At 40.8% G+C, this 13,971-nt stretch overlaps 1 protein-coding gene across 1 annotated transcript in view; it reads left to right on the top strand.

Annotated features, from left to right (window-relative positions):
• diaph2 (diaphanous-related formin 2) overlaps positions 1 to 13,971 on the top strand; it is a 346,355-nt gene that overhangs the window by 6,939 nt on the left and 325,445 nt on the right. The window contains exons 3-4 of the mRNA XM_079167333.1: positions 6,818 to 6,850; positions 9,012 to 9,194. Coding sequence (XP_079023459.1) covers positions 6,818 to 6,850; positions 9,012 to 9,194 — 216 coding nt within the window. The remainder of the gene's footprint in view (positions 1 to 6,817; positions 6,851 to 9,011; positions 9,195 to 13,971) is intronic.

Below are 13,971 nucleotides of genomic sequence, written 5' to 3'. Positions count from 1 at the left end.
TTGATTAAATTGCTTCTGATCCCGTTTCCAGAGAGAACAAGTGTGCGATTATGGTGTTTGTGTTTGATAGATTTGACTGCGCCAGGATAAGAGGCTGTGTCCCTTGTCTGTGTGTTAGCTTGCCACATGCCTATGCTTGTGGCACTGCCTGCAGTTATACCACTGTGTACCTTGTGTGCTGTTTTAGAACTCTGAATCCACTCACAACTCCTCTCTGTTTTACTCCCATTTGTGGTGACTGACTCACAGACGGAGGAGTTTGGATGTGGATGTCTTCATTTTAATTGCAGGTAGAAGCAGCTCCAATGGGACTCCTTGTTTTTAAAATGACAGTTTGATCAGAAGTTTTGACATCAACATTTCTGATTTGGAGGCGAGGGCTGCGTGATAAATCATTTCAGCGTCAACGTTGTGATGTGTCCGTGCGCAACTGTCTCATCGCGGGATGTGCAATGTCGACAAATTAAAGGGAAAATGTTCCACCGTTTATGTGGATGTCCAATCCGTGATGATAGTAAATGTTGTCAATCAAAACAATCCCCAGTGAGTGCTATATTGACTGAGAAAGCTGATCTGTCCTGCTGCGGAGTTGGCTAGCTGTGCCTACATGTACCAGGATGCACTGCGTGCGAGCGGCAAGTTGTTGTGTCTGATAATGAAGCAAAATAAACTTACACTACCGTTCAAAAGTTTGGGGTCACTTAGAAATGTCCTTATTTCTCAAAGAAAAGCACTGTTTCTTTCAATGAAGATAACATTAAATTAATCAGAAATACACTCTATACATTGTTAATGTGGTTAATGACTATTCTAGGTGGAAACGTCTGGTTTTTAATGAAATATCTACATAGGTGTATAGAGGCCCATTTCCAGCAACTATCACTCCAGTGTTCTAATGGTACATTGTGTTTGCTAATCGCCTTAGAAGACTAATTGATGATTAGAAAACCCTTGAAAACAGTTATGCTGGTGAGAGAAGCTATAAAACTGGCCTTCCTTTGAGCTAGTTGAGTATCTGGAGCATCACATTTGTGGGTTCGATTATACTCTCAACATGGCCCGAAAAAGAGAACTTTCATGTGAAACTCGCCAGTCTATTCTTGTTCTTAGAAATGAAGCTATTCCATGCGAGAAATTGCGAAGAAACTGAAAATTGACACGAAATGTCTGGGTGACCCCAAACTTTTGAACGGTAGTGTACATTTCAACGAAGGGAATATTTTTATACCTAAACAGTGACGGTGAATATTCGGGTATTTATCATATCACAATATACATTGCTGAAAAAAAAATCTTGCAATATCAATTTCTTTCCAATATGGTGCAGCCCATCATTTGGACAACTTTTATATGCCCTCATACGTCGGATACCTGATTAGCGGCAATATAACCTCGCTGGTGCTTTAGGAAAGATTGATTGCATCGTGACTATGTCATCATTTTGTTGCCACCATGCAAATAGAAACGCATTTATATGGATAGGTTTTATGTGAACCAGTGGGATAATACATTGTTGTTTTCAATCGTTTATTAACAATGTACATCCCTGGCCTGCTGTTGTGTTGTCAACTGAGCGGAACCCTGTTCCACGCAGCAGGTTTCCTCAATTATCTCAGTTTTGTCGAGCAAAATTCAGAAGCATAAAAATGTTGAGGATTTAACTCTGGAAAGTTATTCAGACACCTCACAGAAGCACTTTCTTGGAACAGACCCTAGAGCTGGCGAAATGAGCACATCTACCAAAGTTGGAATAAAAATGAGACTCAAGGCTGTGTCGCAGATGAAACAGATGTTTACTGTCATTTAACGTTCTGGAAGAATTATTTGTGAGCGAAAAAACACTATTTTGCATTTCTACCTGGCTGCCGAAGTCAGTTTTATTGGTACATATATATTCTTAATGGATAAAGGCTCGCCAAATATAGTTTGGATATATGTCACAGGAAATGCCAGATGTAAATAAGGTCTTATGCTGCCTTCAAATTGGCTCGTGTGTACTGTGGTAACAAGAAGAGTCCATATAACACCCCCCCTCCCCCGTAAGTGGATATTTTGTTAAATGCTCAAAGTTCACGAGTTGTGACATGTTTGCTGACAGTGTAAAAAAAAACCTGATTTGGAGGCCATGGAAGACATGTTAGTGGTGCTTAAACTCTTTGTAATTTAGTAATATGTCTGTGGAAAATGTTGATATTCACAGCAGCCTCATCCTCTACCTCTGTCATTATGCCTTTACATTAGCTTACCCGCTTTGCCAGCTTGCAACATTTTTAGCCTCTATGACTTCTAGATGCTGACAGTAACGCTGATATTGCCGTCGCCCAGCAGCACTTAAGCATTTCAACGCCACGCTCATTGTGCACGTGAGTTCCCGTGTCGTAACCACGAGCTCACAGTTTCCTTTTGAAGGCAGCTTTAGTGCGTCTTTGCTGCTCTTTCCCCCTCTTCTCTGCTCTGCTTGAAAACAGCGCACTTAGAGTGCAAACATAAAGATTAATTTAATGAATTTTATCTTTCATGCTTCCATAAATCTTTTCGTAGCAGCGCAGGCTGTGCAGTGCACTAACTCTCTGAGTTTACAAGCAGCCAATGAGAAGACTTTGTAATAAGATTAATTTAGACAAAGAGATTTATTGAGACCATGTCTAATTCAGTTACTCGGTTGGTATTTGGGGCTCTCTGATGCCACTCCCCCAACATCGAGCATGATATTGGATATATGCTGTACATCTGATTACACAAAGACAAATTATGTTATTCAGATTTGTATGGCTCTGACTACTGAACATTAGTCTGTAAGTTACAAGTTAGCCTTCCTCAGTTTGGAGCTCAGTTGTTCTTCAGTGTAAAAAACAGCTTTTTGGTTTCCTTCACATAATACCCCGTTCTAATAATAGAATCTGTAGATAATGGTTTATCTGTGTGGTCAAGTCTGTAATCAGGTATATATGCATTTGTCAGGGCTCTGGACACCTTTTTCTAGTTAGCGCTCTGGAGCACCTTGATGAAATGTCAAGGAGCAACAACCCAATTTAGAGACACTCAGAACAAGAACATCTTAAATGTGTATCTTATCTGTCATTTGGTAACCGGTACAAACGTGTATGAGCTGTCCCTCCTGTAGAAGTTTGTGTACAGACTGTAGCCAGTGTGTATCAGATTCACTTGCAGTCATATTTTCTTTACATTTATATATATTTTTGTATTCAAGCCGTGCTGTGAGTTTTGAGGATGACGATTCATTTTTCCAAATGTATCATCGCTTCTGTTCATTCTGCCGACTGGTAGATCTCTGCTTTAACAGAGCTTTAGGAGTGTAAGGTGATCATTGTATGCGTCTCTGCATCCTGTATGCTTTACACTGTGTTACTGGGCTTCAGGGTGCTGTAATGTTTACAAGCTGTGGCAAATTGGCAAACCCAAGTTTTCCGAGCAACTGTTGGAACAAAAACGGTAGTCCCCCCCATGTTGTGTGCTTCATCTGGAGTTAACTCCTCCACCTCTTGGTTTTGTTGTCACAATAGGAGAATTTAGTTTAATTGCAAATGAGCTACTGAAGTAATGCATATAACTAAAAAAGAAGTCCACACTGCAGTGTTGTATTGGTAGAATTAACATCAGAATAAGCCAGACTGTACATTGTTGATGTAGGGGTTCCCTCATGTTTCTTTTCTCCTGACTGAGTTTCTGTCACACGTTTCATCTTCACATTGCACATTATGCATCAACACTATTTAATGTCTTTCGAGGACACTTTAAATCAAGATCAGTAACACTGACAGAGTGCGCTGCAGATTAACAGGCTGAATTACAGTATTTTACGTGTCTACTTTGTTATAATGACGCGTTGTATACTTTGTCTGTTCCCGTTCTTCTGGCGAGTTGATACTATGCTTTCCTTTTGAGTAAAGACATCTCGACGATTCATTGTGCAAGTAGCTCTTCATGTCTTTTGTTGTTGTTGTTGTTGGGTGTAAAGTGCAGTAAGCGTCTGTCTCTAACAGCTCTCTTATGTCAATCCCTGTTGCTTCTGATGAGTTAATAATAGTATATTGCCTCACGGTTCTGAGCAGTGTCTTTAAGATGCCTTCAATGCAGCGTCAGTCCTCCTGCCCTGAATCCTTGATGTTTGCAGCGATGAGATGCGCTTTACTCCACTGAATACAATAGAGAGGGAAAGGGAAATGTGCCTATTAGGTATTCGGTAGTGTAGTATGTTTATAATTGTTACCTTCTGAATAAGCAACAAATAGCCTTGGAGTTGATGAAACAAATGAACACCTAACGTGGTGCGAGAAATGTACGAAGTGTACAAGGGTAATTATAAAATTTGCACAATTTTCCTGCATTTCTCACAGCTCGGTCCTCAGCATTGGGAAGTTTGTTTTTTCTTTTCCTTTTCAGGAAACGTGACTTTTTTTTTTTTTGTCACATTGGAAAAAAAGGGTGTGAGTGCTGCTTACCACCCCCCCCCCCCCCCCCCCCCCCCCATTGCCTGTAGCTGAACCAAGCAGTTGATTAAACAGGGACACAAGATAGTTTTATGAAGTTGCCAAGAACTGTTAACAAGCCCATTGCATTATAGTCCTCACTGCCAACTCCCAGTAATCCTCTGGTATTATTAGAACTAATTAAAGTAAAACCTAATTTCCTTCTAAACTCGTTTTACAGAGGCATCGTGGCTACTGATTTTATAGTGATAGTTCCAGTGAGTGAGTTAAAATGACATCATACAGATGGTCTGGTTAAATTGGTTGGGAATAACAGGCGTTGCTATTTAAAAGCTGCGCGATGGTGGCCAATTAGAAACAAAGTTTGTCCTTTGTCCATCTTGTTTGTGACACCTAATGAAGCTGAGATAAATGAAAGGCTATTATCTAAATGAGTTAACGCAATATTAACATTAATTAGAGTTTATAATATTAATTTAAAAAGGTATTGTGTGAAATGTGCATACTGGTATGCCTCTGTGTCCCCAAATTGACTCTTAAGTTCTGGGATATTGCTCTGTGTTTTCATTTTTAAAGATCTGCATGGAGTCATAATAATATTTGATTAAGGAGGGACCCAGAGCTAATTTGATTAGGTTATTTAGAGGAATATGTGTTTGGTAATAAACATTTATTATGATGAAAAAGTTTACTTTAATAAGCGGGAGAAGCCCAGAGGACATGCAAGCTTAATTGTTAGATGTTAAATTGCATTGTTGCGATGTTGCCAAGATAATGGGCAAGGAAAGGCCCTCAAGTCAAGGCAATTAACCAAACAGTGGTTTGATTGTTGTTAAATTGATTAGAAAATGTTTAAGCACTCCATTTGAAAATTAGCTATTGTTTCATGCAGTTTTAGACTTCAAGAGAACGCTGGGCTTAATGATACATGCTCTCTGAGTTGGAAGTGGGAAAAAGTTGTTGCCCAGGTCAAATCCTCAGCTTCACTGATCCTGTGAGAAGTTGAGCAGCTAATCCAAAGGCAACGAATGACAGTGAAACGAATACCTGGACATCTCAGGCAGAACCCCCCCCCCCCGCCCCCCTCTTCTTTTTTGCATAATGCCACAAGAATATGACTTATTTGTCATCCTGACTTGTAATAACAGCTTGGACAACACATGATGCCTGCGCATAGAAACTGGAGCTTTGTGTTTTTTTTTTAGCTTTATCTCCCAACTGTTGATCAGCGGTTGCAGACGAAGCTCGTGATAGATATGGCAGTTTGAGTGCCCGCTCAGCGACGCCCACAGCGACAGCTGATGAAGATGCACAGAGAGAGGTGCAGGTTAGAGCCAATCTGTTTGCTTGCCCCGGCATCAGTGGTTTCCTGATTACAATAGTGGAGAAATCTTCGGCTGGAGGCAGGCTTTATGGCCATCACCACCCCACATCTCCCTACTCATTAGCGCTTCACAGCCTAGCGCCACAGCATATGGCAGTGTTGCTTCTGCTTCCCTATTGAGGTGTGTCTTCAAACGGCTGTCCCTTTTGGCAGTAGCCCGTCTTATTGTGTCTGAGATGAAGATAAACATCTGTAGCGAAAGAGAAGTTGTATTGTCAATTTTGAGGCGATTTCTTTTTTTTTTGTGGAAAGATTTGATTTGCAAGCAAAGCACAGACAGTTGAAAAGTTGGGAATTTCTTTGTCTGGAGTTTATAACTGCAGTTGGTGAACAAGAATGATTCAGTTGGGCCACTGTCACTGCGAGAGATGCTCTTTAGAACAAACAGAGATAAAATAAAGTCTTTGGTGGTCGACTCTGCCAGGCTGTGACATATTGCCTTGCGAAAGTGTATTATTTTAGGGATACACCAAACTGAAAAGTCAGCAGCACTAACTTTCACATTTTCAAATAGTGCTGTGAGAGAGTGTGCTCATTACGTCCACGGCTGTGGGATTTTAGGCTCCCTAAAAAGTCTCTTTTTATATATTCGTTTGGTATGTGTCTTTTTAAGTGTGTGTATGTGTGTGTTTGGGATGTTCACTCTTGGACACACATTTACATACATTTAAACTCTTTTATTTGGGATCATCAAGTATTGTCGCATCCTACACATGTTTAGTGTCCTGCTCATACCCTCATTGGAAAACGACAAAACTAGCTGTGGATCTAAGATATTTAGCTCCATATCCTTTATGTCTACTCTGGTGTAAACAAGTGTGTTTATTGGAAACTCGATTTGGATCGTGAGAGGACAATGAGACGGTAACCAGAGGACACTGGACATGTGTGAGCACCTCCGATGGGATACATACTGTGCAGTTTGCGGGGTTGTCATTTTCTGTTGGATCTTGTTTTTCACACTGTGCCCTCCCTCCAACAGAACATACACATAAAAACATTGGCTGATGATATGGTAAGGTGACCGGTTTAACTTTGGTGTGACTAGTTTTGTTTTGCATCATCTCGTGTTATGTCACCTCTGCATGGGACGTATTACTGAAATATGTGGATGGTTTCAAATGTGCCAGAAGTTCAATTAACATTATAACTAAACACAACACTGAGGATAAGATACATGTAAGGTTACAATAAAAAGGCTACACTTAATCCTGCCTCACTTATTGTTTTGCTTGTCCTCCGTAATGTGGTGTAAATAAAAGATTTTTATGGTGTTATTATTTGACACCACAAGTGTCTTACATTTTTCATAATGAACAAAATTCTGCCCATAGCATCTAGACTTTTATAAGCAGCTCATAGATCATTTAGTGTGCAATTATCAGTTGCACTTCCGATTAGATGCCTCTGCCCGGGGCCTTTTTAATACCCATAGTTAACAAATAGCCTAACTTTGAAACTTAGAAGCTCGTGCTGTTTTTGTGTTGGCACTCAGCATGTTTGATCCATCCAGTAATATTTCAGCAAACAAGAGTCTTGACATCATGTGTGTCATCGTGTCATGTTTGTCTTTCCATTTCATTTACATGTGTCCATTCATCCAGCATGTTCTTCCCATTCCACTTGACTAAATAAAACTAACATTGACTGGTTGCATGTGTTTCATGTACTTCGTCTGCTTTCACACTAAACGTTACTATACTGCATTCAGTAGAATAGTCTAAACTGATGAATATTGAAAGTAAACTCAACGGAACCTCACTGGTGTCATCACAGGGAGCATAAGTTATTGTGTGCAACACTGAGCAGTAACCAGGTAATCCTACAGGTGTGATGGTAAGTAAAGTCCCGATGAATGTCATGCTGTATGCTATGTCAAATACCACTAGTATGGAATAAATTGTATCTGTATTTCAAAATGGATTAGAAATATTCACTGCATAAACATTCAGTAGTTTAGCTTTTTATTGTTTTTATCCTCACACAAGGTTCCAGAGGTGGCAATGTCGGTCCATTTGTTGGTGCAACGCTTTTGGTCAGGGATGTTGACGTGCCATTTGATGGGCAAATTGCAGATGTAAATTGCAGACCACAAAATAACCAAAACTCTCGATGGTGGCTTGCCACAGGGGTCGTTCCTCTATCGCCACCCTCTGGCCAAATAGTAACGAAGAAGACACGAAAGAGTGAACCTTTTAAATTAGGCAACAACATGGCCTAACATCTTAAACACCCCATAAGTGAGGAAGGATGTAATAGTAGCAAGATTCGTTGTTGCTATTTTTCTTTATTCTATGGCAATGTTGTTAATCGTTGGTAATGGACAGTAGGAACACCGGCATAATAAAACCGGATTTCTAAACTTACCCGTCTAAAGCTGACTTTCAATTAGTGCTTCAACTTGAAAAAACAACAACTTGTTGCTGTGTCACAATCAAGTCAGACTTTCTATTGACCCAAAGCTAGCATGGGTGGGAGGAATGGACACAATATTCTTCTTTTATTGGTACAAATGGCTCCCATCTGTAGAAAAGCACTTTTTAATGACACAGCACAATTTAATGATTATGAGCAGATGATTTTGCCCGACTTTGAGAAGCATCGCTTTAAAGCAAGGGTTGGTAATAGCAATAGTTAGATTCTTGAAATAATCCAACCCAGCCCAACGTTGCCAACTCTTTTCCAATTAAAGTAGCGAGCAGCACTCGCTCCAAAAGTTGCTAAATCTAGCAAGAAAGTCGCCAAGTCGTCAACATCGACAGCCCGTCCCTTCAGGCCTCTCTCCAAAGCCACTCCCCCACAATTATTATTATGAAGTGAACATGTCCTTATGAACGTAAACAACGTGTGGCATGTATGGACAGAATACGCAGCAGGCATTTCAGTCATCGATTGCTGTTGGGATGTCAACAAAAATCTGCAGCTCTTTTGCATTTTATTCCCTACTTTTAGAGCTCTCCTCGCCGTTAGAGGATCCTGTTTACTGTAAATCGTAGGGAGCAGGAAACGGAACAATTCTTTGATGTTTGGGGAACATGAAATTTGTGTTACAGGCAGTTTTTCCAGTGAAAATCAGCAATAACCATAAACCAGCGAGCCTTATACTTGTCCTAGTCTAAAGTGGATTTTTAGCGGTGCCATATTTTTCATATATCAAACATTCTGTTTTCTTTCAGCGTGATCGCCTTACCAGTTTCAGGAAAACAGGGATGAAGAAGGAGAAGGAGAAGCCGCTTATACAGCACCCAACAGATCCCCTCACGACCCAAACCGAGCTGCCAGTTCCACAGCCCCTCTTCGACGACCGCTCCTTGAACCTCTCGGAAAAGGAGATCAATGACCTCTTCGAGAAGATGATGGTGAGCATTGTATTTTGTTTCCATTTGTAACACTTCACATCAGTTTTATTACAGCTGCCACACAATAATGAATACTGCGCACGCTATCGTTCAATTTTAAATTGATGAATAAATCGGCACAAAGAGGCACACAAGTAGAGAAACACGCTGTCGTGTATTATATCCCTATATTACCCACAGATCTAATGCTGATAACGTTGTTTTGAGAACAAATCTTTGAAAGGAACCATGACAATGAATGCGTTTCAATGCATCCTTTAATTATACTAAATCATTTTTACTGATAGAATTCTCCAATCAAGATATCTTGGTTACAGTTCTCATAACTAAATGAACAAGTTCAAGTGTGTCACAGCATTAGATCTGAAACCAGGATCTGATCTTAACATCCGCATACATAAATAATCTAACACCCAGTAATAGTTTGCATGTAAACATGTAAACAACTAAGCTCATGGGATTTGTGATTTTAATCACACAAACGTACAGTGCTGTGATCAGACACAGGCATGAACTTCCATCTGTAGATTTATAGAGATAATGTTGAAAAGTGTCATTTTCTTTCCCCTTTAACTATGACAGGTTAGAAAACCATCAGGGCTTAATATCCCAATGTACAATTGAGAACCACTGATGTAACTGCAGAGGTTTTGTGGAATGATGTAAATAATGTGTTAAAGCCCCCGCAAATCAATACCCGAGCGATGGCACACACAACTGTCGTGTAGCTGCGTATCCAGAAAGCGGCGCACTTAACTCCCATGGTGACATGAAACCCTGACTTTAGGTCAAATGTGTGAACTATATTCATAAATATGCGATTCTTAGTTGCAATCTCGAAGGATATACGATGCCAAACAACATCCAAAATAGACTTGCGGTAGTACAGTGCAGTATTTTTAGTAAAGATAAATGCATGCGGTGTTCAGATGTTAAGCTTTTGTGATGCCGGGGTTCCACCTACGTATTCCCGAGGACACCGTCAGAAGAACACGAAACTTTGAAATTCACTTGGCACACATCTGTGGGGTCAAAGCTCTGTCACACTTATGATTTTCTCCATTGAAATGCATTTTTGACTTAATGTACTGAAGGATTGAAATCTAACAAAAAGCTTTCAGCCCATCTCTTTGAAGTGGGGGAGCTGAATTACTCTGGCTTCATTGCATAGGTTGTGTGTACTATTGTGGTGTAATGCCTCTTGAGTGTGTACGTGTGCGCGGTACGGTGCCTGACTTTCCTTTTTTTTCTCCTCATACAATGGTCTTTATTGCCAGGGCCAGAGAGAAGCGACCAGGGCTCCTGGTTTTCATCAGGCTACTGCTCAGTGTTTTCTTGCCTGGATGCTCATCCCTGTCACTCAGTTCACCTCTCAATTACTATGTTTGTGCTCACAGCGGCGTGACATTAAACCCAGGCTTCAATTTGCTCAGTGACAGATGACACAGAAGCCATGTTGCTGGTCTGACATTTGACAGGCCTTGACACTTCAGGTTGGAAAGTATAATTAGTAGTGAAAAAGAAAAGGGTTATTTACTTATGTACGTTCGAAGCCACCACTATTTGCTCTGTGGACTTTACTGTAAACTTTTCTGCTTTGATGCAGCAAACACTGGAATGAAAGTGTCTGGTAGTTTCTTTTGATGCGAGTATAGCTTCTCTTCACCATCTATCTGTCTTTGTCATCTCTCTGTCTCTTTTCATGTGACACAGACACATTTTAGCTCTCCGTTGTCTTTACACCCATTCTGTTATTGACTGTTTTTATGGAGCTACATGCCGCAGCCTCAGATGTGTAGCTTGCTTCAAACGGAGGGATGACCCATGCCATATTTGTGAGACCACCTGCTGTGCATTAATGACTAGAGGGAAGTGAAAATATTTTTCTCCGGAAAGTGGTTTACACATTGCGCTTTGTATCTCAAAGCCTAAACAGCACATACCCTATTACTGAAAGGTCATCAAAGGGATCTGCGAAAAATGTAGGAAGGAACACTCAGCTGGGAGGAAAACCAAATGAACTCTTTCTAGCAGAAGTATATTCATAAAACTACAGCAGTGGAAATGCATGAAAAAAAAACGTTTTCAGCCTTTTAGAAGGGTGCAGTGTCTGTCTTTACTTTGTGTCCTGTTGTTAGTCTGCCCAAGATGTGTTCAGATGGAGTTCGGAGCCCTTCATCTCAATGCGCAGCAGTGAATCCGCTGAGGAAATGGAGTAGGAACAGAGTAGCACACAAAAAACAATTTGTGAACAAATTTAATCAGCATTCAACAAACTGTAAGACCTTTAAACTAAACTTTGGTTTCATGCAAACGCCTTTCATCATCGGTTCAACTCTGTATTGTCTGTAAAAAGAACCATTAACGGAAAGCAGAAGTGGGATCTGAGGATCTCGGGTACGTGAACTTGTCCTCTCCATCCAGACAAAAAAATCTCCCTGATGGTGTGACTTTGTGTCATTAGTTGCCACATATTGGCAATTGTAGACATCCGTGCTGATGTGGCCATTAACAGTCATGGCAATTATTACCCAAATTATGCTTTTACTTGTCTGTCAGCATGAAACTCCCCCCAAGAGCTTAACATCCTTACTTAGGATTGATTGAATTGAATTGATTCCAGTGCCTATTTGTCTCTGTTACCATTCTTCAGAGAGTGTCTGCTTATGTTAAGAGTAGTGTCTGGTGCTCGCAGAGACAGAGGAACAGTGGAAGAGGAATGTCCTGTTGCAGTGCTGCTGTGGCTAGTTTCAGGTTTTATGTGACTCTATGCACCATTGTCAGGATGTACACCCCATAGTAATAAGCTCCTATGTGATCCCTCAGCAGTTACACTCTGCACCAGGACATTAAAATCCAGCCCACAGGAGAGTTACTGTGTGTGCCCTTGCACACAGATGGATCAGACTTGAGGGTAGTGGACAAAATAATCGCTTCGTCACAGTGGAAGCAACACATTTTTACACGTCCTCTACTTTTCTTGGATCCACTTTTCCTCAGAGACGTGACTCCTCAGATCCATTTCAGGCTCAGACATATTTGATGATAGTCATTAATTGCTCTTTTCTGTGATTTGCTATCTTGCTACTGATGCGTCGCCGGGCCTGTCACGCAGCCATCTTCACTTACTGCTTATTTTGGAGGCAGGTCTTTAGTAAGTGAAACACCTGCTCATTTGGATTGGCTAACATGGCCAGTCAAGAACAAGGTTGCTTTGGCTGTATTTATGATCAATGTGTTGATCGTCTTAAATCTTAGGGGGGGGGGGGGGGGGGGGTATATACTCACCAAGGCGCTACAAGTCCAATTATGAGTATGCTTAATATGTCACCGTTAAGGTGTAGGTCAGCTCATTAATCTCAGCCATTGTTTGATTTTAAATCCAATGTGCAGAGTACAGAGTGAAGAGAATTGAAAACAATCTATCACTGTCTTATAACTATGGACTGCACTGTGTATACATATACGGTATGGCAGTCCGCTGGCATGGACAGTGTTCACGATTGGGTGTCGGGCGATCATTTCTTTTTTCATATTGTCCAATCGTGGTTAGTCAAGAAACAACTCCTCCCTTTAAAAGTCTGCGTGTCTGTGCTTTGTGCGACAAAATCACAGTATCAATTCACTTATCTTTGATAAGTTAATTGTAAGTTAATTTATTCAACTCATATCTGACCATAACTAGGGCTGTATCAAATATTTAGAAGCTTCGAGTGTCATTCATAACATTGTTTTGATAGTTTGCTATGTTAGTTAAAATCCCCAGAAAAAACAATTTGATAATTCCATCATTTGCCAATATATACAATCCAATCACCAATCGGCACAAACCTATTCATGGAGTCCATGATGCTTCTTTTGCCAAGTGTTGCAAAATGAGATATTTCTTGGTAACTCCACCATCATTAATACAAGCTCAAATCCTATCATTTCCGTTCTACACCAGCAGCATAGTCAAAGATACTCTGGGATTCTTTATGTAGCCCGTGAGGGTATAATTAATAAAAGAGCATTAATCATTTTGGAGACGAAACATGGAGGGCTCATTCCTCCACTATGCCCCCTGACAAGCGTCCCGCTGGCCCGCTCCTCCTTCCCCTTCTACAGCGTACTCGCCCCGCCACATTATGCCTCGTTTATTGAATGCCAATTAAGCAGAAAGATTAGCAGGGTTCAAAGATTAATTAAAAAAACCTGCTGGTTTCCTTCAGTGAAAAAAAACTGCCAATTGCAAAAACTTTCAGCCACATTTTTACCCTCTGTACGAAAAGGAATCTTACGGTATTTTACTTTTTTTTTTTTCCCGCTCAGAGGATATTTACTAGAGAACATGTAGTAGGAGGAATTTAGGTCACGGTGCCCCTGGATGGGATTCCTGTCCGTGCTCCACCAGCAAATGAAGCTAAATAGCTTGAGTCAGAAATCCAAACCGCTGCATTAAAACGTCCTCGTTTAGAAACGCTTAATTCATCAGGTGAATTTTACATTCAGTCGGATGGAGGACAACAACTGCCAAATCAGATCGACCAAACAAAAAGGACACGTGATTTTTCTTTTCTGCGCTCCCCAGCAGAGGGCAGCATGGCTCCACAACTTAAGGCTCGCTATCCTGAAACCCTGAGGAGAATGTTTTCTTCTATCCGTCTCTTTGTGAGAGAGTACGTCTGATAAACATCCCCCTCCATTCTAATCATCATGTCATTCCCTAGCTTTTAGTGCTCTGTCCGGCCTTCGCTCCATCCCCTGATGTCTCTCACATGAAAGACCTCTTTTGTGA

Source organism: Pholis gunnellus (genome assembly GCF_910591455.1).
Source record: "Pholis gunnellus genome assembly, chromosome: 10".
Classification (NCBI taxonomy): domain Eukaryota; kingdom Metazoa; phylum Chordata; class Actinopteri; order Perciformes; family Pholidae; genus Pholis; species Pholis gunnellus.
This window is presented reverse-complemented; position numbering and strand designations above follow the sequence as displayed.